Consider the following 25,254-nt stretch of genomic DNA (forward strand, 5'->3'; position numbering starts at 1 on the left):
ATAACAACTACTAGTGGTGTATACTGTCACAACAACAGTGAACCACACAAGCTACAACCACCACAGTCAGGGACAAAGGCTGTCAAACTGCAAAAACCTGAAGCAGTGACGTCACAAGTTGTGTGTGTGTGTGTGTGTGTGTGTGTGTGTGTGTGTGTGTGTGGGGGGGGGGGGGGGGTCTCCAGACAGAATCGGGGAGGGGGGTTTAAAACTAGCTGGAACCAGATCCTTCTATTTAATCCGGCGTTCCTATGGGACAGCAGCACGCTTCAGACAGAACATGATCGTAGGTTCACTCGGTGTGTGTGTGGAAGCAGCGCGCGACACCACGGGAGGCACCGGGAGCGCGTGTCGGTTTGACCGGAGGAAAACACTCTTTACCTAACTAAAGTGACGACTCGCGCACACGCAGGTGAGACTCAAACACGAGTTATTTATCGTAAATCGGCATTTTCTTTAACACATGGTCAACTGTTACTTACGGTAAAAAAGTTCGTGAGCGGTTTTTTGAAGCTGTACACCGAGCGCGTGAACCGTCATTGACGTAGAACAAGGACGGACCTTATGGTTACGTAAACAATATCGTCTCCCATCCCCCACCATTATTAGTGGATTTTTGTTATATAGTTTATAAATTTAATTATATTTAACAGTGATTTTAATGTTTTAATTTATTAAAAATAATAAAAAAATGTTTAACTATAGTTAACTATAAAAAAAATATCCACCATTGTTTCCGGTTCAAGTTGAGTTTGATTTAATCTGCTGTTCAGTATTTCAAATTAACAAATATCTATAGATAAATCACAGTGAAAGACAACAAAAAAACTAGTAGTGTATAAAAACATATACAAGACTCAAAACAGGTATTTTTAATGTTTTTATATTTTTTTCACTCTTTATGCTGTTTTATATATTTTAATTTTATATTGGAAGGACAGTCAATGCTTTGGTCAGCTGTTTTTTATTGTAAACAAGCTTTGTAAGATAAATAAATGTTGATTTCATTTTGGGGCAAATGACTAGTTGACTAGTAACTGGTGAATAAAGTGGGAAATTAAAGCACTAAATATATATTTATTTGTTTATGTATATTGAGTAGGTTAGTAGTAGTAGGTTACTTACAACTATTGCACACATAAATACTGTGCATAACACATATTGCACACGGTTAAAAACAAATTGCACAGTCCCTCAAAGCAGCATGACACCATTATCTTTATATCTATCCATTTGTCTGTGTTCATTTACAAACAGGGAGGAATACTGGGAAACACTGGGTTCCAGCCTATCACGGGGAACACCATACAAAGACAAACAACCATTTTGATTATATCACTGAAGGTAATTCCAAAGGTTTTTGTTAATGCGGCCCCAAACGGACAGACGAAATACAAGACAGGGAAAGTTGACAACTTTGGGTAAATATTTACTCCATAAATTCCAATCCAGGTCGACGTATGCGTATTTATACAGAAAATATGTGACAACCGTTTATGTTTAGTCTTTGGTAGTTCCCTGTACTTAACTGGACGTGATGATGACCATGACCTGGATAACAGAGAACCTTCACTGATGTTTAGCTTTAATGTCTGTTTTTGGATTACAAGCTACACTTCTCAGTTCAGTTAGCCATGTGTAGTCATTTCTAAATGCAGTGGTTAAACATATGTCAGTTCATTAATTACAGAACTGTAATGGATTCAAATGTGTATCAAAAATCTCTTTATAGTCTTACTCACTGTTTGCAGACGTTGAAGCTTTATTCTCAATGATTTAAAGAGAGCAGTCACAATGACATACAGGCACAGCTACTACCTCTTATTGTAAAATATGACAAAAACAAGGGGTGGATGTGTGTTTGTGTGTGAAGGTAAAGGGTATTGCACTAGTTTTTTGTAGGTCTAAACTGTAGAGGAATGGGGTCAATCAATACGGTTGATAAACATATGCAGGTCAGTAGTGAGTTGAGTGTGGCTCTAAAGCAGTAGTTCCCAACCTTTTGAATAAAATTCAGAACAGATTTTTTTACATTTACAATGACAAATGTCCTTAAACCACCCCCAATTATGGATTTTTTGAATGATCTGGGAACAAATTCAGGACATTCAGTGGAGTGTCAATGTAACTTCTCTTACACATCATGACATCCTCTCATTCTGGCCTTCAAAATAAGAGCCACTTCTTCCTGTATAAACATTTAGCAATAAAAAATCTAATTTAGTTTTGTTATATTTATATTTGTTTTTGCTAAATTTATAATTCATCTTCATCTTATTTTTTACTGTCTATCCAAACATAAAACAAACTCATTTTTATCACATTTATTGCAGGTAATATCGTCATGGAAATATTCCGCAACAATATTGTGCCGCTCTAATCCTAAATAAATGTAAATATGTAAATAAAAACATCAGCTCTGTCATGTTGTGCTCACATTATTAAGGGTGGATATAAGTCCCAGGTCTGAATGGGTTCAGAGATAAATTAATGATTAAAGTTCTGTAATATCTGACTCCTGTGTTCAGCAGAATCAGGACTTGGTCATGGGTTATAGATATACTACTAAAATTACTGATGCCAGAAACCTCTAATCTTACCCACAAACCCCAATGAGCAACTGTATTAATAAGTGATTAGCCTCGGCCACTGGGGTTGAACCATCTTCAGTTACATTCAGTGTTTGTACATTAAACAACGTACGTGCACATTAGCACCATGTTTAAAAGGCAGCCTGCCAAAAAGTTGAACCCTCAAACTGCGTGGCCAGTACTCACTCTGCTGCTTCACAGCTGGACAACTTTGTCAGTGTCGCGCTGACTGGTGTGCCACAGTTCTACAAGTCACTTAAATTGCCAATCATTTCTTACAGTCATGGTGCTGTGTGGAGCCAAAGCACGGCGCTTCTTGGGGCCCAACGTTTACACGGAGGCCCCCGATGGAGGCTGGGGGTGGGTGGTGGCCGTGGCCTTTTTCTTGGTCTCAGTTTTCACGTACGGCACCATCAAGAGTTTCGGCATCTTCCTCCAGGACCTGATCGAGGAATTTGAAAAGACGAACAGTCAAGTCTCCTGGATTGTTTCCATCTGCGTCTTTATCATGACGTTCAGTGGTGAGTACAGCTACAGATATGAGGGTGCAGAAAAAGTAAAGTCAGATTTCTTGTGGGTGTGAATGGGTGAATGGCAAAACTGCAGTGTAAAGCAGCTTTAAATGGTCAACAAGACTAGAAATATAAATACAATCTGACCATTTGGCAGCCCAAGCGAATTGGGCTTGTAACCACAGGGTTGCTGGTTCAACCCCCTGCCAGATCAAGGACTTGTGTACCCCTGAGCAAGTTACCTAATCCCCATTGGTAATTGGACACTCTAAATCCACATCCAGTGGACTCCTAGTGCCAGTTCCAAGCAGAAATGGGAGGGTTGTGCAAGGAAGGGCATCTGGTAGATCTTCCACTGTGGTGACCCCATTAATCTGAGATAGCATAGACTGAAATAACAATGAAGATGCCACTGTCTGCTCCAAATGTCCTCAGCTCCTCTCGCCTCGATGATGACCAACCGCTTTGGCTACCAACCTGTCGTCATAATTGGGGGTTTGCTCATTTCCTCGGGCACCATCGCCACCAGCTTCACCACCTCCATCCATCAAATGTTCATCACCTACGGAGTAGTTGCAGGTAGTGGAGTTGTTTCCTTTGTCTCCATTTCTGAACGCCACATGATACTGTTGTTCTTCAACTAGTTGGATTAGTCAACTTTTAAGAACTTGCATCTTTTTTCTCCGATTGCAGGCCTGGGCTACTGCCTGACCTTCCTGCCCACTGTGACCATCCTCTCCAAGTACTTCACACGTCGTCGCTCTCTGGTCATAGCTGTGGCTTCCACAGGAGAGTCTCTTTCCATGTTCGCCCTGGCACCAGGTGAGCGCAAGAGAGTGTTTATTTACAGTATATACAGTGCATGTAGAGACAAGGTTCAGGGGAGCAATTTAGCACAGGTGCCTCGGGTGTAATATAATGCGTAGGCTGCATATTTTGTTTGCCCCTTTCCAACAATTGCAAAGACTAAAACTAACAATAAAATGATGCCGTTAACAAGTTTAAAGGTTCAGTGTGTAAGAATTAGTTACATCTAGTGTAAAGTTTGTCTCTGAACTTGAATGGTGTAATTAGAAGACAACCAAAATCAATAGAAATTGAATAGAAATACAGATTTCTATGTTGAGTGTTGGGCTCATTTTGGCTCATGTAAGTTCACTATTCAACAAGATATATAATTGTCTGTATTTTTCTATTGTTGAGTGTTGGTTTAATTCCGAAGGGGCAAATGCAACGCACCCAGTTTCTGCCCGATTCTTAAATGTTAAATGTTACTGCTTTAATGCCTCAAATGCAGTTTTATTCTTGAATATTGACTGAATTCCTCCTTCCGACTCTTAGCCTTCTCCGCTCTGAGGGACCATATTGGCTGGAGACATACTATCGCAGTGATAGGAGCTTTGCAGAGCATCATCATCATCTGTGGCATTCTGCTTCGGCCCATCATTATAAAACCCAGCGTGTCTCAAAAGACGGAGACTCAAGAGTTGTCGCCAAAGGAGCAGGACACACTCGGTGCACAGGAGAGCATAGAGGGCAAAAACCCAGAAGAACCCAAGACCATCATGGACTCACAAGTGCAAAACACTGCCTACAGTTTGGACAACGAGCTGACCAGAAGCTCTGTGAGCACCAGAGACTCCGGCGTCCAGTCTCTAAACGACGCAGAGGATAAGACTTTACTGCAGAAACGCGTGGAAAGCGGGGGCGCAGAGGTTAAGAGATCTGAAACAGGGGAGGAGAAAAAGAACGAAGGCGCAGACGGACAGTGTGCGAAGGATGAGGCGAAGGTGTCTGCAAAGAAGCTTCTGGACTTCTCCATCCTCAGAGAGTGCAACTTCATCTTCTACTGCATGTTCGGGCTCTTCGCCACACTCGGCTTCTTCGCCCCTCAGCTCTTCATCATTGAGCTGAGTGTGAGCCGAGGCGTGGGGCGGGACCGCGCCACCTACATGCTCTCCGCCATGGCGGTAGCTGAGATCATGGGCCGCTTCTCCATCGGGTGGATCATGTCGCGTGACAAGCTCCGGAAGAGGAAGCTGCATGTTCTTCTGGTGTGTGTGATTGCAATGACTGCAGATCTGGTGGGATTTACTCTGGTCAGGGAGTTCTATGGACTGGCTGTGTGCTGCGCTCTGTACGGCTTCTTCATGGGGACGCTGGCGTGCACGCACATCCCCCTGCTGGCCGAGGACGATGTGGTCGGCATAGAGAGGATGTCTTCGGCTGCTGGTGTCTACGTGTTCATACATAGCTTTGCCGGCCTGGCTGGACCCCCACTTGGAGGTAAAAATATGAATTAACTTGAAACGAGTGTTTCCACTTTCGAACAGGATTTATCTTCTCAATTACCTCAGTCTCATCATCTCATCTCTTAAATCTAATCTTCTCTCATCCCCTTCTCACCATCTCATCTCCTCAGTCTCATCCCCTTTTCACCATCTCATCTCCTCAGTCTCATCCCCTTCTCACCATCTCATATCCTCAGTCTCATCCTCTCACCTCCTCAATCACCTCAGTCTCATCCTCTCATCATCTCTTCTCAGTCTAATCATCTCATATCCTCAGTTTCATCATCTCTTCTCCTCAGTCTCATCTCATATCCTCAGTCTCATCCTCTCATCACCACCAATCTTCAGATCAGCGTGGCTTAAATTTCATCGTAAAACGCACATTTTTTTCCCATAACTTTTAATTTAGTGTGAGTCAACTAAGTAAGTTTTTTTTTGTGTCATTTGCTTTTTGTGCCTTTAATGTGAGGCCTTTGGTTCTTTTACGTTTTCGTTTAGTCTTTCATGGATTTTAATGTTACAGAGCAGCCCATAATGCACTTAGGTCTTCTAAAGTTTAACTTTGTAATGTTAAAAATGTGAAGTTTCTCATACTTAAAAAGGCCAACTGTCATAAAACACTAAAAATGAATAACAACCAGAGACATTTACAAGTGTTTGGTTGAGTATTTACCTTGTGCTTGTCCTTCTCTTCGACCCGTAGGTGTGCTGGTGGATGTGACTCAAAACTACGGATCAGCCTTCTACACGTGTGCGGCCGGCATGGCCCTGAGCGCCGTCTTCCTCGGTTTGGTCAAACCCGCCAAGAAAGGATTAATCTGTGGGAAGAGAAGCTCAAAAGACAACACGGACGTTCTAAATCCACAGTGGGACGAGTCCAAGGAACAGAGTGGAGAACGTTAACAGGACAAAGCTCCCAGTCCTCACAATTCTTCTCAAGCAGCGGCCAACTCCGGCCACATGGACGCTACCGGCAATGAGGAGAAAATCATAAGTTAACTTAAGCTGATAATGAATGATAAGGGTTGTAAAAAGGTCATAGGTGTAAAAAGACATTTAAAAAGGAAACTGCTGCTGCCAGAGAGCCCCAGCGTTAAGCCGTTGTTAAACCGTTAAGCCTGTGAAGATCTGGTTTTATTGTGGTTAATCTTGAAGAAACAACGATGCCTTACATACCTGATTGTATCACTCAGTGTTTTTAACAGTCACAAATTAGCTTTGATTCACTAAGCTTCTGATATGATCTTGTTTTAATGGACAGTGGTGACAAATAATAGTGGAATGTATGGAGTTGTTCATCGCGGACCACGTCGAGTGACATGATGTGCAACTGGAGGTTTATACTGTAATTTCCAAAGAGAAAAATGCATCAGTTTTTATATCTTACATGTTCTTACATGCTGGTGATTAATTTAAGCTTTTTATTTAAATCAAACAAAGTCCCACCGTTCAAAAAGAAATAAACATTTAATATTTTTTAGTTTCTTACAAGCAAATGAAGCATCAAAACAAAGCGCACAAATTCTATGACACGTGTGTCATAGTTTAAATACATGAAGCTCAGGAATTATGTGATTAAGTGTTTATTTTTTTTCAAGCTTTTGACTAATGTCGAGTTGAAAATGCACTACTGTTTTGATACGAAAGGTCACACTAATTGTTTTTGTATGGACGGTGAATCCTCACCTCAACCAAGGTTGTTATCTGTATTTTTTAAATCGAGCTGCTCGCAAACACACACACACAAACACAACGTTGCTGGAGGTGCAGAGGGTTGTTTGACACACGTGTGTGTGTGTAAATTAAAGTGCTCTAGTATGTTACAATTGAACAGCAGGATCTGTTGCACTGTAATTTTAGAATTTCATAATTCCTACACCAACTTCAGAATCCATAGACACTGGAATAACTGGAATAAATGTTTACTTTTATTTACTGTTCTGTTGTTTTTGTGTGTATTCTAATCATGAAGCTCATGCCAAGCACCACTTACTGGTGAAAGGAAATACTGAATCATATATCAACATATTTCTTCGAATGTGACCGGTTACGATGTAAAAAAGAAATCTAGTGACACAGTAAATCGTTATATTAATGTTGTTTTAAAAAAATAAAATAATAATAATTAAAAAAAAAAAATCCCATTATACTACTCATTACTGGGTAATTTTACTGTCTAACAGTGGATTTGACACCTTTTAAAAAGACCATAAAATTCTCTCACACGCCTGCTGTGGTGCACAATAAGTCAGACACATCTATTTTCCAGTATGTCCAGGCACCTGTGGAGCCAAAGTTTAGAATCATGAAAAGCTTCAGTGGGTTTGGGTAAGTGGAGTGGACGCAGAGAGGCAGAGGCTTCGTGTGGTGTGGCGGTCGGTTTGTCGTCCTCCATCCAGTGCAGCAAAGCCTTAAAGAAAACACAGAAACATTTTATTTAGAAACATCCTACTGCATGTACAAGTGTTCGTCAGTGGTGTATCTACAGGATGTGTGAATATACGCTGTATATCCACCACACAAGGACCAAGGCTCCGTATAACGACACAAAAACACCAGGATATAGGGAAAATATAATACGATTCATCATATGCACTCAGTCTTTTAGGTCATTTTGAGTAACTCTGAGAGTGTTTATGAATTATTTATATATGATTGGGTCAAGTGCGTGGGTCGGGACCCAAAAATTTCAGGCTCCCCCCCTCAAAATTAGTCCAAAAAATGACTTTAATCACAGAACTTTATTTAAAAAAAACAGGAAACAATTCAAAACGTGGCTCTTCAGTCAATATACCTTACCGCAGCCAAAAAGAAAAATCCTTTTTTTAAATCTATAATTTGTGATTTCCTCTATTAATTCAGTTTGTGCCACAGATGTCTGAACACATATTGAATGTTATTTTTTGTAGTTTTTAATGAATTTTCCAGGTCTAAATGCAAACATTTTTCAATTATTTTGAAGAATAGCGGAAGTTGTTGCTTTCTGTGATTATTATTTATGGGTTTTTTTCAGTTACCTTGTATCTTTGGGCGATGTTGAAGCCGACTGACACCTGCAGCTTGCGTAGGCAGACGGGACAGAAATCCAGAGGCCTGCGATCAGACTCCTCTAGGTGATTGGATCCCTGCATGACACAGTTCAACCACTGGCAATGTCTGATTCCAAACATGTGGCCAATCTCATGTGTCATTGTCTAGAATGCCAAAAATTATATTTTAGTAGTGTGCTGTGGTTTCATAGTATCTAAACTGAGTGAGTGATGACAGTGTTTGACAGAAACCTTGCATGATCGCAGCAGCAGAGAGCTGGAGATGGGAGGAGTGTAATATCCGTCAAACACGGAATAATTTCCCTGTTTAAGTTTAACGTGTGCTTTCAGTCTGCCTGCGTAGTTTCTGCTGTAGAAGTTGTCGTCGTACCGGGCGAAGCTGAAAACACCCATTCCTGGCAAACAGAAGAAACAATTATGAGGTAAACAAGCAAAATTGGATTGTATGCATTTACATCTTAGCACCACTTAGTGGTAGAACAACCACATTACAAGAACCAAGATTATAATAATAGTTTGCTGCTGTAACACAAACATTTCCCCTTTTTTTGGTGAATGAATTCATTATCTGTGACTTACTTGTTTTATTAAAAATAGAAATAATAACTTTACAGAGTTGTACAATTAAAATGTTTTCTTTATTGATCAATTGTAGTTCACTTATTATCTCCTCTTTAATATTGTGCCGGAAAATGCCGAGGAATATTAGACAAACCTCACCCTGACTGAGAGAAGCCTGTCCAAAGACAAAGTTCCAGGAGTCTTTGGGATACAAGTCAATCATCGTGATCCCAACAATACAGAAAGCATGTTTGGGTTTCCTGTCACCCAGAAATCGTAGCAGATCACCTGAAATTCAAGAGGAAAAAATTAACATATTTCCAAAAAGAATAAAAAAAGAGAAGAACCACACTCTACTCTTTACCGGTGAGGATCTGCAGGTTGTGAGAGTCGCTGTTGACTCGGAAACAGCATTGTGTTTCGGCGACGGTAACCGGTGGCATCAACTTGACAGAGAGTCCCGTGAAGAAAGCCTGGCAGTATTTTCTGAGCCACTCCACAAACTGGTCTGTCTGCACTCCCGTCTCTCCAAAAGAACCTAAAAGAAACAGAAGAAGTCAAATAAATACCAATAATTCATTCAAGATTCAAGCACAGATAAACTGCTTTGTTACAACCAGAGTGGTGCGTTTAAATACCCAAGTTTATTTATTATTATTTAATAAAGTATTTGACTGAAGCTTTTTGAGTTTCCAGCTTCTCAAATGTGAATATTTTCTGGTTTATTTGCTCCATTTAACAAAAAAAAAATCAAATCATTAAAACTGAATAATTTTGGTTTATTTTTAGACTTTACAGAAAGCTTGGGAAACACGTTTACTGTTCTACAGTGAGTTTGGGATGTTTTTTATATTCTCAGAGCTGAACTCACCTATGGTTTGTATATAAACAGTGTTGTGTCCTGTGTCCGGACTCTTCCTGTAAGGATCTGTGTAGAAGCTCTTGAAGTCCTGAGGCTCCTCAGGGTGAGCAGGGATCCAGTCTGAGTCAGAGTGAACTGTGATGAGTTGGAATAGAGAACCCGGCTGTCCGGCATGAAATCCTTCCTCCAGAAGACGTCGCTCCTGTTCCGTGTATTTCCTGTAAAGTTTGACTAAGTCCTGGCGATCAGAGAGCAGAGCTGTGCGCAGGGTTTCTGCAGAATGTTGGATCACCTTCATCTGTAGCAGAAATAAAATAAACTCTAAAACCAGATAATTGATTATCAAAATAGTTATTTAAGAGTTAATAGTCATTTCTCAATGTAAAAAAAAAAAAAAACCCTGGTTATATCTAAGCCCAGTCATTCATACGTTGACTGATAATAAAAAAGATAATGGTATTGCAAAGGGAAAATGTGTAATGGCTCATAGAAGTTATTGTTTCATAGTGTATGGTATATAATCCGCTAATTTAACAGAGAGGTTAAGCAAAACAAAACCAGATTTATAACACAAAATTAACACATATTATTCTGTTTAAGAGTTCCCAAAATGTAAAAAGTGAAAATGTATCATTATTTTGACTTATAAATAATAATGCTTCTGGACAATTAGCCCATTTAGCTTACTCTTTATTTCCTTCACCACTTCCTTTTCTGAAAAGTCTGGTATTAAAACTTTTGTTTGAATAAATCACAGAATAAATATCCTATCGTGTTTTGTTTTTTTTAAAAGCAGCACCTGACTCTAGAGACGCGGTATTTCACTTATATTATAGTTAACTGCACATATCTGTCACAAACTACGACTCACAGTCAACAAACAACACATCAAATCATTTCATATCGTCACTGTATTACAATATGTCGTTTACGACTCACAAATTACCTTGTTAATGGAGGGAAGGACATACAAATCAGAGGATATCACGAAAGGTAATCACCCGGCTAGTGTTAACAAACGAGCTACTTCCGCCTACGTCATCGTAAACAGAAGGGCAGGTTATTAGTGAAAGTCGGTTTATCAGTTTCGGTCATTTTTTATTTTTACGTTCGGCTCCTATGGATATTTTATAACTAGTATAATAACTTAGTATATGTGACATCATTCGTACTAGTCAAAACTACAGTTTCAGATTCAAATGTTTTACTAGTCAGAATGACTTTCGCCATTCATGTGTACGGGGTTTGTTTGAGATATCTGCAATTCATATAAGTCACAATGGAATTATGACTAGTTAAAATTACGTCACGGATATAAGTTATGGTAATTCCAGATAGTCAAACTTGGCGAATAAATGTTAAAATAAGGCCATACATTTCAGACATCCAGAACGTCATCACATTTCAAGTTTGAGATATCTACAACTCAATTCTGTGGATAATTAGAGATAACTCGAACTTAAATTATGACTGGTCATAATGGCTATCTACAGATATCTATGACAAACCCCATAAACATGAATGGCAAAAGTGACGTCGTTCTGACTAGTAAAAACTGAATTTCAGATGTCTGTAGTTTAGTTAAAATGACGTTACAGATATCTGTAACGGTAATTCCTGATAGTCAAACTTGGTGATTCAATGTTAAAAAAAGGGCTTGTCATATGTCATAGGTCATAAACCCCATACTATACACATGAATGGCAAAGGTGACGTCATTGTGATTACTTAAAAACTGAAACTGTTGTTTTGACTAGTAAGAATGACGTTGCAGATATCGTTAGTGAATATCCTGTGTAGTGTTAAAACCGCTCGCCATAACTGCAAAGTACAGACAAGAGTTAACGGAATGAGTTGACGGAATACGAAAGCGGAAGTTTCTGTGTTAGCACAGTGCGGCTAGCAGTTAGCCCGAAGTAGTTAGCCTGCCAAGTAGCAGCTAGCAGGCTAGTCTGCTGCTCCCCTGAGAATCGCTGTAGCCGTTAGCCCGGTTAGCTTACAGGCGTCTAGGAGCGGTTTGGCGTTGGCACAGATTCGGGCTGGAGCCGCAGCAGCAGCACAGTGACCGGGCTGAAGGCTTTTGACTGGGGCCAACTTCCTCCGGGACAACCCTGACGAGATGAGAGCAAGCTGGCCATAAGTGACTTTGTAGTACGAAATGGTCGTGGAGCTTTAATACGTCCAAACGGTTTTGTATCAGGGATTTCACAGAAGCTTCAAGCTTTGCCAAAAAAAAAAAGGGGGAAAAAACATGATGACTTTCAACAGGTAAATATTCATACATATACAGATGCAGCTTATTCATTATTACACACACGTAATCACTGTAATACAAAATGGTAGCTTGCTCACATCTAACAATTCTGTCAATATATCTGTATGTTGTAGGGTTTAAAGTCTGTGTTTACTCCAGTGAAGTTATGTTAATCAATTTGTCTTTTCTAATAGTAGACACACATGCCATGCCATGTCATGTCACTGCCTCAATGTGTGTGTACATACTTGTTTTTGTTACCTCTTAAGGACATTTTCTAGCCTAACTACCAACCTTGTCAGGACCAGTAGTCAAAACCTGGTCCTATTGAGGCAGAACCTCATTTCTGAGGGAGGGGTTAAGTTTAGGAGTAAGATTTGTATTGACTAGGCTGTGTCCTTAGAAGACTAGCTGCACAAACCTGTGTTTGTGTGTTTTAGTGTAGTTGGCTGAGGACATATTTAGATTCAAACCTATCTTTGTGAGGATATATTGCTTAGTCCTCGCTACATAAAGGACATTTTGAGGGTATATACTTGGTTTAAGGTTAGAAGGATAAGGGGGTAAGTAAAGGCAATACGTCCATGAGTGTCCTTACCAAGTGTGCTGTACAAGCCTGTGTGTGTTGCTATTTTTGGCTCCTCTTCATTTCCTCCTCTCATATTTGATGATGTGCCTCTCTCTCCACTCCACCTCCCTCCCTGCATCATTCCTGTCACACTCGTCTTTCTCTTTATGCCCTTTATGCTTTAAAAAACACACACACACACACACACACACACACACACACACACCCTGAAGGAAGCGACGCTGCAGCTGTGACAGTGAAGAGGTCCAGCAGCTCAGTCCTCAGGCCAAGAGGTTAACACGGGGTCCCAGTCCACCTGTGTCAGACCTGGACTCAGAGGTGAGACTCAATCAGAAAGTCACTGCTTTTCTGCCAAGTCTTTATTTTGCATTGTCATTTGTGAATGGAAGACATTTTCAAGATTGTTGTTTGGACCACTCTTTATATATGAATTGTTAAGACTAAATTCCCAGTGTTCTCTCTTTGAGAAAGGACACAAAAAGGTCAAATATTCAACTATTTTTGCTCAGTACCTACTGTACAAGCATGTAGGACCAGTGTTTATGATCTGGCTTTGCTTCACTTAGGTTTAGGTTAAGCAACATTATGTGGCCAAAAAAACGAGGTTCGCTACCACCCAAACGTGCAGAATGAATGTATCACAATATTTCGTCATGATATAGGAATAACAACATATTTGTTTTGATACGGAACGATATATAGTTAAAAATAAGACATTTATGATGCAAAATAAATCTGCCAATTTCAAAAACAGACATTTAAGTGGTATGATGCATGAAATTGAATGGGGGGGCGGCATGTGGCCAATGAGCCGCAAGTTTGAGACCTCATCTTTAAAGATCGCCCCATTTGTAGTGGAAGATTTCAATCATTATCACTCATCATTGTGTTTCAGGGCCAGAATGTAAACGTGGAATGGGATTGGGCCTTAATATTCTCTTTTTTAAAGCTAATAATGTAGAGTCTGTTGACATTTGTGGATACAAATGTGTGACTGCAGTGTGTGCACTGCATCACTGTCAGGAAAAGCTCAGAATAATGTTTTATTTAAAGCCCCTGCCTTCAAGAACACAAAGCGACAACTGTCACTCTCTCCGTATGTTTGCAGTCTTCCAGCAGTGACAGTAGCAATGGCGTCGGCAGTCCAGAGAGGGCAGTAGTGGTCACTACCAGGCCAAGCATACGCAACCAGAACAACCGCATCAACGAGCACCCCCGCAGCGTGGAGTCTGAAGACTCCGCCAGCTCCGTGCAGCACGGTCTCTATGGCAACGACAGCACCGTCTCCTACATCTCCATCAACAGAGTCCTGAGAGAGGCGCACTTCAGCAGTCTGCAGTCCAGAGGGCGCTGCGGCTCGACATGACTTTGACCCCACCCCCCTCTCCCTCCTGACGCTCATCCATCAGCGCAGTTTCTCCTCGTACAGCGACTGCTCCTCAATGACCTCCGGCGACACACGGGAGGTCAGGAGACTGGGAAGTGGGATGACGTGTGGGGAGGTTTACAGATTTCGGGCACTGAGGCTCGTCCCCACCTCGCCGTGTTAAAACCATTCGTTGAAACCATAATAAGCACATCGGCCTTTCCACGGCCCAGCCACTGTGGGCGTCTGTGCAGTGTTGATGTGTATGTGTGTTTATGTGAATGTGTGTCTGTGTGCGTGTATAGGGCACCCTGTGCACTTTATAAAGAGGTGTCGTTCTCTTTACATGCGTGCATTGATGTGTGTGGACATTTTCATTGGTGCTAATCATAAGAAACGAGTGCTGAAAGTGCTTGGAAAACTAAATAAAGTAAAGCACTTTATTCACAAACTCCTTGTTATTATTCTCAAGATGTCAGTCACATGGTTAATGGATGACAACAGACTCAAAAGCTGTAGTACGTCACACAGTTCTGATTCAGCCTGTCCGCTATACACAACTCTAGCAGCGATTAACATCCCTGCACTGCACGCAGGAGGTGATTCGTTTTATGTCAATATAGACAAAAGGCAACAGTATATGGAGCTAGTAAAGTGAGATGACTGAAAACAAGTTGAAAACACAATGAAATGCTCACAAAAACGTTTTCAGAAATTAGTTCTACTGCTTAAAATTACCTGGTTGAAAAACGCTTCTTGTTTCTGCACTGCTGCTGTATACACACATCTCTTTAAATTATTAGTTTACCAACTGGAAATGATATAGGTTTTTACACACACAACATACTGCACAAATTTGCTCTTGTCACTAAAAGGTGGGTCCTGATGTTTGAAAAGGTTGGAAACACTGGTCTAAATGATTCAGATACCACAGCACACACAGTTAATAATTGAGCCGAGAACACACTGCGAGGTGATCCATATCTCAGGTCGTGTTCCAAATCATTCCACACTAAAAAAAAGTGCTAGTTAAAATGCTGTCTTTGACAACATTAGTTATTAGTAATATTAACAGAAGCAGTGCATAGTAGACACTTTATTAGGGACACAGGACTCCTGATAAAGCAGGGTCCTCTGCTGCTGTCACTCAACTGCTCTGAGGTTCGACGGGTGTGTTCAGAGATGCTCTTCATACCTTGGTTGTACCAAGGTAGTTCCTCTGACTTCTAACATCAATAAGGCATTCTCCCACTGAGATTCTCTCTAAACACTTGAAATGGTTGCGTGTGAAAATCCTGTTAGATTTACTGAAGTAGTTTCTGGAATACTCACACCAACAACAATGCCACGTTCTGGAGACCCTGCTCCAACACACCTGATTCAAATAAAAGGCTTGTTATCAGGCGTCTGCAGTGCTTGCTGATGAGCTGACTGTCTAAATCAGGTGTGTTGGACTGTCAAAAACAGGGAAACATCTTAAAACATGCAGGGCACTGGGTCCCCGTGACCAGGATTGAGAAACACTGCTCTATTAAACTTCAGCAGCTCGTTTTGACCACATCTACACGACTTTAGACACAAAGTCATTGCTGCGACACGATTCTACAGGTGTACCTATTAAAGTGGCCAACGAGCACAGTTACTGAGGCATGAACTCTGGTTCAGGGATGGGCACAAATAGTCGATTATTCGTTTCATAATAAAAAGTCTATCAGCTAATATAGACTATTCATACTTGTATGAGAATTACACACATCTGATAAATATTGCATTGATTGCTGCATCATGCATGTCTGTGATTACATTTAAGAGGTTTTCTCTCATGTGTTCCATTTAAAATGTTCGAACGACTTTTCGTTTGGAAATGTCCCGTCCCTGCTCTTGTTTTTCGTACCCGGAATAACCACAGTGACACAGTGAAGGTAGATTTGTTTTATTTACTGACATTTGTGACCGTTAGTGTCGCAGATACTTTTTCCATTTTGCCGATTTCAGATCAGAAGTTTTCGTTTTGAATCAAATCATACACATGCACTCGAACAACAAACATTCTCCTCATGATAGTGTTCAGTCAAACACTTGATTGGCAAAATCTAATAAATAATTTGTAAACTTAAAACATTTACACCGACACTATTATAGCTTAATACCAAAAAAAAAACCCCAACAAAACAAATATGGAAGACGTGTTGTCTCTTTTGTAGGTTACTGTTTTCATAAGCAACTGTAGTGCAAATTACAACTCGCGTGGATTCGAGCCTCAGAGGTGTAAAAGTTGTTGCCTAAATAAAATCCTGAGACAAAAGCAACCATCAGTTAAAACCTTTAATTCAAGACGAGCCCGCTTCACAGCAGCCATTTTGTTAGAGCGTCCCATTATGTGAGTCAGGACATTGCACACTGAAAACTGAGGAAGCTAAATGGAACTCAGCCATCCTTCATTGGATTATTTACAAGTTGTTATTCTTTTCTTCTGTGAGCTGACAAAATGGCTGCTGTGCAACGAGGCCCCTGTGAAATCGCAGCCTTTAAGTTCTGAGCACATCTGCTGCATAAAAGCAATGACTCCCAAACACTGGGTCGGGACCCACAGATGGGCCGCGGGAGAATTTCTTTGGGTCTCCCGTTTTAAAATAACATAAATTAAGTTTTATTATTTCTTGGAAACAATTAGTTAACCAAATTCTGACACATGTCTGTATAATAGTCGCTACATTGCGCAAAAAAACGCTCTTGTCATATTTATATTATGATAAAAGTGGGCACTCAGGTATAAAGTTTGGGAAACACTGGCTTAAAAAGGATCAGTGTGCCGGATTGAGGAGGATCTACTGGAAGAAACGCAATAAAAGGACTATTTATTATTACATTTTTGTTAGGATTTAAGCTTAATCCTAAGAAAAAAGCAGTAAGATTTTCCGAAAAATGCTCTTTATGTCCGACCAGGTGACAATTAAGCAAAGGCAAAAGGCCAAGTTTCTGCTGCTTGATACAAGCTTGACTAAGCCTTAAACATAACTCGGTCTTAAATAAAGGATTAGTTTGGGAGTAACAAGTAATTTTCTGCTTTATACATATATTTTTTTCCCCCCAATCCTATCCAGCACACCTTTTATTTAGTTTGGACGTGTGTGTGTCTCAGCACACTTTGTCTAGCTTAAGACGAGCCCTTCATACCTACACATGCGAACAGTAGTTACAAAAAAAAGGTCTTAAGTATTTTTACAAGTTTTCTACATACATGAGAAGGGAGCAGTAAACGTGAAACATCACCTTTAAATGACATGAAATCCTACACACTGGTCGTTGAAGTAGAACTTCCACTGAGACACCACTCGGATATGAACTGACAGCTCATGTTAATCTGCTGTTCAAAGAGCTCCGTTAGCTGACGTCACGCAGCACTGCAGAACGAGAACGACGCCATGTTGGCAGGAAGCTGTGCCGTGTGCGTACATTTATAGACGTACAGTATATACACCAGGCAACATGTACACAGTACCAGGTGATAGTATGTTGGGTAACTAGTCTCTTTGCCGGCAGTTTTCATAAATAATGGAGAATAGATGGAGAATAACATTTTACTTAAGATTCTGTGAGATGGAGAGATGGATTACTGCCATGAAACGCACTTAAAGCGAGTAAAGAAGACGGAGCGATGGGAATCCATAGGCATCACGTCATGTCAGGTCCAGAATAAAATGTGCAATAACTTTAGTATCTTGTTTATATTGGATGCCTTTTGTGCAATTTCTCGGCGTAGGATGAGGAACAATTTCTGACAAAGTGGAACATGTCACAATACTAAAGGTCTGGAATAATCATACAACAATTATAATCATTGAATTGTTGCAGCCCTAGATGTATGCCATAAATTGCTGTATCTCCATGAGTTTAAAGTGCACGGTGAACTCTGGCAGGAGCTTTTCCTGCCAACATGATGGCGTAAACAAACTGACGTCCAGAGCTCTATAGAGTTTTTTAATATTAAGTGGAATTTCTAAAAATAATAAATATATGTGTATATACTGTATTTGACGACATCATTGTTTTTTTGTTTTTTTTTTACGGTGAATCAGTTCCAAATGTTGGTCAAAACTGGAGAAAGGAGAAGGCAGATACTGGCTGGCTGTGAATAGATGCAGCTGAACAGTGCTCACTGCTTTTACCGGCATCAGGCGGGTTTGCAAGTTCCGCGCCGTCACAGTGAAGCACGGACAAATTCTGCCGCAAGTCGCCGTCTGATGCGTTTGTCTGCATCTGCGCGGCTTCTCTGTCCGCGTCCGACGACGGTCGCCCTCCGGTCACCAGCTCCATGCCGCTGAACAGAGACAGCAGAGACATCATCGGCTCTGGATCTTCAGCTGCAGCCTGTGGATCAACATCATCATCATCATCATCATCATCATCATCGTCATCTGCAGTCCTGACTGGAGAGAGTTCCACGTCATCACCGTCATCCACCACCACACCGACCGGCGAGTCTCGCTGAGTCAGACCGGAAGTAAAGGACGGGTGATGTGGCAGCTGGGTGTGTGACTCATGATGGTTGAGGTTGGTGTTTTCGCCAGAGTGAGTCGATGATAATGATGGAGGCTGATCGGTCGGCGCCGGGTGGCTCGTGTTTGCTGTTTCCTGCCTGGGTGTGTTTGAAGATCCTCCCACCAGAGCTTCAAACTGCAGCAGAATCTGATGGGGGGAGAAAAATTATGAGTTTTCAAATCGAACTCGCAGTTTGAAACAACGCAATAAACAAATGAAGAAAAAGGTTACATACAGAACACTTGTTGCGTCTCTTACCTTCTTGGCCTTGTTCGCCACAGGTCCTGTTTGTCCCTCACTCAGCTGACGCAGTCTCTTCTGAGAGACTCCAAACATCTGCTCCAGGGAGAGGAGGTCAGACGTCATGAGGCAGGCGACGGCACACAGCGCCCTCTGCAGCAGTGGAGGAAAATAGCGTAATAATAATAATAATAATAATATGTTAAGAAACACAGAATGAAAAAAAGAGAAAACGTTAGTTCTGAAGTGATTTTCTCTCGTTACCATCTTAACAGTGTTGGATGGATCTTGGAGTTTGCTCGACAGCAGCTCCACGACAACCTCACAGTTCAGAGTAGAACACCTGACAGGAAACAAAGAGAAATATAATATATCATTGTTTTTAAAAAGACATACACTGAAGTAAATTAGGTTCTTCACAGGTTTACGTCTGATTTTAGATGCACTGACTCTTTAATTAAGTGCTGGTTCTCTTCTCTGGACAGGAAAACTCTGGAGCCTTCAGTCAGTCTGCTGATGAGCGCCATCTCCTGGCCACAGTCCCCCAACTGCAAGGCTTCCACCCTGGAAAAAATGAAATAAAAAATGAAAATAAATGTGTGGATGCAAAATACAAAGAGTAACCTCTTCACCCCTTCACTGCCCATTTTTCTTGGCTTTTAATACAAAGTGCGATGTTTATGCTTGTGTTTTATCGTCTCTTTGAAAATTTTAATGTCACTGTAAAACACTAAACTAAATAATTCTGTCCTGACGCTGCTTCAGGAGACAGGCGTTTGCCACTGACCGCTCCGATAGGTCGCCACTGCTCTCTCTGCTGGCACCCGATTGGCTGCCGGTGCCGGCGGACTTGCTGCCCGCAGACATCCTGCTGTTGGCCGCGATGTCCTGAGAGGAGTTGTGGGAGGAACTGTTGCCGCTGTCTGTCTCTTCCCAGCCGCCTCCCACCTGCCCTGGACTCCACTGTGTCACTGCTGTCGGGAATGAGATGGGACAGTTTGATGTCAATGTTTATAGATTTTGAAAGATCCAGTGTGTAACAATATATACTGATATAGACATATATAAAAACACATATATATATATATCTATATATCTATATATATATATATATATATATATATATATATATGTTTACACACATATATGTCTGACCTTTTGGTCTGCGAGCAGGCATGTTATAGGCACACGCTGGCACTGCGACCTCGATGGGCGCGGGCGGCGCCATGACAGCCCTGTAGTGGTTGTCATGGAGACGGATGCCCTGGTGTTCAGTTGGCGGAAGTACGGCACTGGCCACGACCTCTGCGGCTTTCTGGATCTTGTCCAACAGGGAGTCGGCGCCTGCTGGGAGACACAAGTGAAGACGTGTGGTTAAATTGTATTTATTAGCCCTTAAAGCCCATTTTCCGGCATAAACACTGACCTTGTCAGGACCAGTAGTCCTTATGGAGACCAAGACCTGGTCCTAATGAGGCAGAAACTAATTTCTAAGGCACTGTTTAGGGCTATGATTTGAACTGTGGTTAGGTTAAGGTTAGGCATTACCTGGTTATGGTTAAGGTTAGAAGACTTTGTTGAGGCTGCCCAAATGAATGGAAGTGTCCTAAGAAGAATAGCAGTTCAAACCTGTGTGCGTGTGTGATGCGGACACTTCCCCTCACCTGTCACCTGCTTCCCTGGACTGTATCCAAATCCCTGCATTCCTGACCTGCGGGAAGTTGCTGAGCCCATACCTGGAGAGAAGAAAACCCCCACAAAAGATCCACTGTATCAAAACACAAAGAGTAATGTATACAGCCCATTAAAGGCGACGTGTCCGTACATATAAAAGCACTCATACGCGTCTAGCATTTGCTCATTACACGGTAACTGAGACGTAAGTGAGGTTTCAATATCCTCCCATTAGATCATTGAATCTCTTTGGTATTTAATGAGCAGACACACCTGTGCACCATCTTGTGACTGACGAACCGTCCTCACTCACATCATTACAAAAAAAAACCAGCTAAGCCTGAGCAGCTGCCTCATGATTAAGAAGAAGTGGAAACACCTGTGAGATCGTACAGTACATTATAGAGCAGTGTTTCCCAGAAGCAGGTGTGCTCGAAAAGTCCGGCCTGTGGGACAATGGTGACATTTGGACACAATGTCCTTCTTACGTCTTACAATATACATGTGACATTATACCAGTTTTCTACAATAGTGGCTGGGTGCAAAAAAAATAAACAATGGAAATGACATTACTTACAATTACAATAATTCTGACACTATTTTAATAGATAATTAGATTAACATAAATAATGGTTTAGAGTGTACGGAAATGTATGTCATTGCAACGATTATTCGATTATTAATCAATTACTAAGTGAATCGTCAACTATTTTGATAATCGATCAGTTTGAGAGTTTTTATAGTCATCAAAACAAGCTTCTTTAATGTGAATATTTTATAGTTTCTTTGCTCAATATAACTAAGAAATCTTTTAAAGCTGAATCATTTTGGTTTGTGGATAAAACAAGACCTTGAGATCATTATTTCCCAAACCATGGTAATTTTTTGGACCAAACAAGTACTTGATTTACCAAGAAAATAATCGACAGATTAATTGTTGATGAAAGTAACCGTTCATTGCAGCAATACACTGCACTTTGTTTTGCTCACCCATTGACGGTGGAGCGAGGTTGAGCGGAGCGATGCCACTTTTGGTGGAAATCGAATCCGTGAAAAGCAACCTGGCCACATCCTGCAAACAGAAACAGTCGACAAATTAAGTGAGTTCTTTCATGCTCTCAGAGATAAAAGTCGACGATGATGATGATGATGATGATGATGATGATGATGGAACACGTGTGTCACCTGTGCTGTGTTCCTCACTTTCTGGTACAAGGCTGTGCCGTGAATGGGATCAGGAGGGCCACTGTAAACTGATAGAGTAAAAAAACAAACAGCAGAAAACAAAGTAAGTATCCAGGTCAGAGACATGATGGTGGTAAAAAAGTACTAATGTCTGACCTGATGCCTGCTGGATGAAGGTGGAGTTCCTTCTGAGTTCTGTGAGGAAGTGGTTTGATCCATGGCCGCAGAGATGGACAAAGATCTTCAGCACCTGCAGAAAACAGGAGATGGGAAAGACGTTTGAATTATACAGGTCCCAGCTTTTATTTTGAAGGTTCAGGAAACATGAATAAATGCACCAGTCTGTCTCACCTTGAGTTTGACGTGACAGGATTCGACTTGCAACCTCTCCAAAAGGTACTCCAGCAAACACTGGCCACAACCTGAAGACTCGTGGGAGATTTCTAGTTTGGCGGTTAAAGATATCACAGCAGCATAATCAAGATGCCAGATTATAATCTGAGGAATTAGTTAGACTTCAACTAAACATGTTAATAACAGATTATCAAAATAGTTGACAATTAATTTAATACCTGCAGCCCTACCCTGAGCTGAGAAAAGGATCCAAACCCTGACAAAGTTCACAGTATATTACTTTGAATTTATCCTTTTTTTTGTAGATAATAATGCTATTTTGACCCATATTTGACCAAACATCAAATGTATAGTATACATACACCACCTTTAGAGGTGGGGGCTGCCAAAGGATACTTCCAATCTCCTGGAAGAGGTAGCCAGGACAGGGGTTTTCATCATCTGCTGTAGCCTTCATCAGAGTGGGCACCTTCATTTAGAGAGAAGAAATGATGAATGAAATGACAGAAGACAGTCTCAGGCAGGTCAACAGTCCATCGCAGGACCACACATATAGAGACGAACAACCATTCAGTCTCACATCCACATGCAATTGTGTCCAATTTACCTAATATAAAAAATTTACTGGTGACCTTCTTGCTGTGCGGCAACAATGCTAGCCACTGCTCCACCGTGTAACTGATATATTGTCTTTCTTATTTAAATCTGCCATATGTATTGATCATGACACTTTCACCTTATCTTCTCATTATGTTGTTTGTAACACACAAAAACACCAAAGCCGGCTTAATGTGAATTATTTGGTTTTCTTTGCTCCGTACAATGAATAAATCATCAAAACTGAATTGTTTTTGGTTTTTGGACAAAACAAGACATTTGAAAACATTAACATGTTGAGGTTTGGGAAACACAGATCGACATTATTTGGACCAAACGATTAATCAAGAAAATAATCAACTGATAAATTGATTATGAAAAGAATCATTAGTTGCAGCACTTTTTTTTATTTTGGCTTTATTTTGACTGGTGTTTCCTTAAAACAATCATGTCTTTGGATGTTTTGTTTTAGTTCAGGATCTTTAAATACTAAGTTTACAGTCATGGAGGAGCAAAATAAACATAACATATTCACAATTAAGAAGCTAAAATTACAAGTTATTTAAGTTTTATGAGACAAACACACACACACAGAGTGATTAATCAACTAATAATTGCAGGCCTAAATGACACCAGTGATGTAAAGATTTGTCTCTGTCACATTTATCCCTACTGTAAACATGTTAGCTGGCATGGCTAACAGCTAGCTCAGGATAGCAACAACTTCACATACATTTAAATAGACGTGCTGACGCTACGTAGAGCTCGACGCGTTCAGTTCACTAGTCTTGTCTTTATCTATCGGCACTGACTGTAATGAACACTTACCTTCTGAAGAAAAGCCAATCGCTCCATAAACGTTGCCATGATTTAGCATTTCTCCTCCTGCTCCTGCTGCTGTTAGCATCTTCCACCTTAGCTACGAGGTGAAGGCGGGGCTTCAAGTGACAGCTAGCCAATCACGGCAAAAGCAAATAGCAACCCTGAAATCTATTGGTGTTCCGGTGACGCCCACGTTTACAGTTTGAGTGACAGAAGAATGAGCGAATCAGATTGAGGGATTTGACTTTTCCTTGATGACGGGTTCAACAACATGGCGGCGTCCGTGGTTAGCGTAACTGTTTCACCTCCTTGTTGAAATGTATTTTTCTACTTTTCTGTTAAATCTGACAAACTTTGAAGTAACGTAGCTTTAACAAATCACGGCTCCTTCCTGTCGGAGTGTTTCTGTGGACTCTTACAAGGAGCCGAGGTGACTTATTTGAGTGGCCGCCTGAACAGCACCATGTCTGGGTCAAATGTGTGGACTCGCACCCGCGAGAAACTGAGACTTTTCCCCGAAATCTTTGCTCAGTGTGGGTCAGAGGTGAGCAACGACACGTTTCACTGAGGAAAAATCAGTGTAGTATATTCATTATATATATATTCATAGTAATATTCATTATAGTTTCCTGCTTATGTCATAAAACATATCAGTTGAGAACTCAGAAGAGAGAACCAACTGTGCCCAATTGTATTTATTCTGTGGTTTTTGACTTTAAATAGTATAATCTTAATTATAATAATTACATAATACATAAAAACATACCTGTGTAAATGACAACGTTTTATTTTATTTTCAAAAAACACATACAGTGTATATGTTGCAGAAAATACTAATTTATATATATTCAAGATTCATATGTTCAGTTAAAACAATATATATTATATTTATACTAATTTATATAATAGATTAACAGAAAACTAATGTTTTTATGCATAAGTATCAATAAACTCTATATGAATAAAATGGACTTGGTGTCTGGGTCTAGAATGTGAAAGTGCCCTGTATTCTCTTTCATGGCCATCAGAGGGCAGCTTATCCATTAGAAAATACACTCTCTTCACTCGTCAGTAAATATTTGTCTTGACGAGTTTATTGTCTAAATCACTAGTTTCAGGTCTTTTTAAATACTAGACAATGTCCATTTTTTTAAATGTACGAATTTACAGCTTAAGAGTCAGATTGGTTATGCTGAGGGGTGTGGCCATAGTATGATTGACAGAGGATGGTCCTCACCCAGTTCTACCTTCTCATTCAAATGCGTTTTGAAAAACAAGATGGACAAGAAGCAAAACATAAGAATTAATCTCTCACTGTCCAGGAAATATTGTTTTTAACAATCAGTTTTAAACATCTCATGAGAACCTGTGTGTGATTCAGGCAGCAGCGTACGGGAAGTGTGTGTCAGCTACGACAACAGGCGGACAGGAGTTAAAGAAGGACCTGTGTGCCAAGGAATTTCAAGCTCTGAAGACGTGCTTTACAAACGCAGTGAGTGGCAAAATAATACAAAGAAAGTGCAGTCTTCCTCCCATGTTTAAGGGTTATTGTTAAAAAAAAAAAAAAAAAATAAATAAATGTTTTTCTTTACAGGCCAAGAAAAGAGCCAAATAAATGAAGAGCATCCAGGTTGTGGAGTAAATTACTCCTCCGATGTTAAAGGTTTGGGGTTGTGGCAGAAGACATGAAGACATTGTTGAAACATACTGTTTTTCAGCAGCGGAAACTGTAATTTATGTGAATAAAAATGCTATTAAATGCCA

At 40.6% G+C, this 25,254-nt stretch overlaps 5 protein-coding genes across 11 annotated transcripts; 3 read left to right on the plus strand and 2 right to left on the minus strand.

The window, feature by feature from the left end:
• Window positions 1-226: 226 nt before the first annotated feature.
• On the plus strand, window positions 227-7,325 carry LOC131448358 (monocarboxylate transporter 7-like). Of its 3 annotated transcripts, XM_058620746.1 has the most exons (7): window positions 227-412; window positions 1,258-1,344; window positions 2,873-3,112; window positions 3,539-3,682; window positions 3,797-3,925; window positions 4,445-5,389; window positions 6,098-7,325. In XM_058620746.1, the coding sequence occupies exons 3-7, from the start codon at window positions 2,875-2,877 to the stop codon at window positions 6,295-6,297; spliced, it is 1,656 nt and encodes a 551-aa protein (XP_058476729.1). In that variant the 5' UTR covers window positions 227-412; window positions 1,258-1,344; window positions 2,873-2,874; the 3' UTR covers window positions 6,298-7,325. The 3 variants fall into 3 exon arrangements, with proteins under 3 accessions (XP_058476729.1, XP_058476728.1, XP_058476727.1); XM_058620745.1 differs by lacking the exon at window positions 1,258-1,344; XM_058620744.1 differs by lacking the exon at window positions 227-412 and having other exon boundaries at window positions 1,337-1,421.
• On the minus strand, window positions 6,843-11,972 carry LOC131448363 (archaemetzincin-2). 2 transcript variants are annotated; one of them, XM_058620755.1, is made up of 7 exons: window positions 11,868-11,972; window positions 9,877-10,165; window positions 9,370-9,543; window positions 9,165-9,293; window positions 8,676-8,839; window positions 8,412-8,588; window positions 6,843-7,804 (listed from the first exon to the last, which is right to left on the minus strand). In XM_058620755.1, the coding sequence occupies exons 2-7, from the start codon at window positions 10,163-10,165 to the stop codon at window positions 7,643-7,645; spliced, it is 1,095 nt and encodes a 364-aa protein (XP_058476738.1). In that variant the 5' UTR covers window positions 11,868-11,972; the 3' UTR covers window positions 6,843-7,642. The 2 variants fall into 2 exon arrangements, with proteins under 2 accessions (XP_058476738.1, XP_058476737.1); XM_058620754.1 differs by lacking the exon at window positions 11,868-11,972 and adding an exon at window positions 10,814-11,546.
• Window positions 11,883-14,527, plus strand: si:dkey-21c1.1 (uncharacterized protein LOC100150256 homolog). Its single transcript, XM_058620756.1, has 3 exons — window positions 11,883-12,135; window positions 12,923-13,028; window positions 13,819-14,527. Exons 1-3 carry the CDS (start codon window positions 12,119-12,121, stop codon window positions 14,074-14,076), a joined length of 381 nt encoding a protein of 126 aa, XP_058476739.1. The 5' UTR covers window positions 11,883-12,118; the 3' UTR covers window positions 14,077-14,527.
• Window positions 14,528-15,993: 1,466 nt separating this feature from the next.
• Window positions 15,994-23,612, minus strand: tepsin (TEPSIN adaptor related protein complex 4 accessory protein). 4 transcript variants are annotated; one of them, XM_058621924.1, is made up of 13 exons: window positions 23,497-23,612; window positions 22,468-22,540; window positions 22,069-22,160; window positions 21,874-21,967; window positions 21,718-21,785; window positions 21,523-21,604; window positions 20,523-20,594; window positions 20,014-20,202; window positions 19,646-19,829; window positions 19,309-19,422; window positions 19,123-19,201; window positions 18,877-19,011; window positions 15,994-18,765 (listed from the first exon to the last, which is right to left on the minus strand). In XM_058621924.1, the coding sequence occupies exons 1-13, from the start codon at window positions 23,533-23,535 to the stop codon at window positions 18,169-18,171; spliced, it is 1,818 nt and encodes a 605-aa protein (XP_058477907.1). In that variant the 5' UTR covers window positions 23,536-23,612; the 3' UTR covers window positions 15,994-18,168. The 4 variants fall into 4 exon arrangements, with proteins under 4 accessions (XP_058477907.1, XP_058477905.1, XP_058477906.1 ...); XM_058621922.1 differs by having other exon boundaries at window positions 19,646-19,832; XM_058621923.1 differs by having other exon boundaries at window positions 20,014-20,205.
• Window positions 23,613-23,732: 120 nt separating this feature from the next.
• ndufaf8 (NADH:ubiquinone oxidoreductase complex assembly factor 8) lies at window positions 23,733-25,254 on the plus strand. The gene is made up of 3 exons (XM_058620786.1): window positions 23,733-24,034; window positions 24,872-24,982; window positions 25,085-25,254. The coding sequence occupies exons 1-3, from the start codon at window positions 23,954-23,956 to the stop codon at window positions 25,103-25,105; spliced, it is 213 nt and encodes a 70-aa protein (XP_058476769.1). The 5' UTR covers window positions 23,733-23,953; the 3' UTR covers window positions 25,106-25,254.

This window comes from Solea solea, chromosome 21 (assembly GCF_958295425.1).
Source record: "Solea solea chromosome 21, fSolSol10.1, whole genome shotgun sequence".
Classification (NCBI taxonomy): domain Eukaryota; kingdom Metazoa; phylum Chordata; class Actinopteri; order Pleuronectiformes; family Soleidae; genus Solea; species Solea solea.

What these genes read in the sequence shown, in the direction of transcription:
- tepsin (XM_058621921.1), bottom strand. Translation starts at nt 23,535, where the DNA reads ATGGCAACGTTTATGGAGCGATTGGCTTTTCTTCAGAAG. An exon ending in GATTGGCTTTTCTTCAGAAG is followed by an intron (nt 22,541 to 23,496) that starts GTAAGTGTTCAT and finishes CTCTAAATGAAG; the next exon opens with GTGCCCACTCTGATGAAGGC. An exon ending in TGGCGAACAAGGCCAAGAAG is followed by an intron (nt 18,766 to 18,876) that starts GTAAGAGACGCA and finishes TCCCCCCATCAG; the next exon opens with ATTCTGCTGCAGTTTGAAGC.
- si:dkey-21c1.1 (XM_058620756.1), top strand. An exon ending in TGTCAGACCTGGACTCAGAG is followed by an intron (nt 13,029 to 13,818) that starts GTGAGACTCAAT and finishes GTATGTTTGCAG; the next exon opens with TCTTCCAGCAGTGACAGTAG.
- ndufaf8 (XM_058620786.1), top strand. Translation starts at nt 23,954, where the DNA reads ATGTCTGGGTCAAATGTGTGGACTCGCACCCGCGAGAAACTGAGACTT. An exon ending in TTGCTCAGTGTGGGTCAGAG is followed by an intron (nt 24,035 to 24,871) that starts GTGAGCAACGAC and finishes TGTGTGATTCAG; the next exon opens with GCAGCAGCGTACGGGAAGTG. An exon ending in AGACGTGCTTTACAAACGCA is followed by an intron (nt 24,983 to 25,084) that starts GTGAGTGGCAAA and finishes TTTTCTTTACAG; the next exon opens with GCCAAGAAAAGAGCCAAATA.
- LOC131448363 (XM_058620755.1), bottom strand. Translation starts at nt 10,165, where the DNA reads ATGAAGGTGATCCAACATTCTGCAGAAACCCTGCGCACAGCTCTGCTC. An exon ending in TGTTTATATACAAACCATAG is followed by an intron (nt 9,544 to 9,876) that starts GTGAGTTCAGCT and finishes TGTTTCTTTTAG; the next exon opens with GTTCTTTTGGAGAGACGGGA. An exon ending in TGCTGCTGCGATCATGCAAG is followed by an intron (nt 8,589 to 8,675) that starts GTTTCTGTCAAA and finishes TTGGCATTCTAG; the next exon opens with ACAATGACACATGAGATTGG.
- LOC131448358 (XM_058620744.1), top strand. Translation starts at nt 1,367, where the DNA reads ATGCGGCCCCAAACGGACAGACGAAATACAAGACAGGGAAAGTTGACA. An exon ending in GGGAAAGTTGACAACTTTGG is followed by an intron (nt 1,422 to 2,872) that starts GTAAATATTTAC and finishes CATTTCTTACAG; the next exon opens with TCATGGTGCTGTGTGGAGCC. An exon ending in GGCTGGACCCCCACTTGGAG is followed by an intron (nt 5,390 to 6,097) that starts GTAAAAATATGA and finishes TTCGACCCGTAG; the next exon opens with GTGTGCTGGTGGATGTGACT.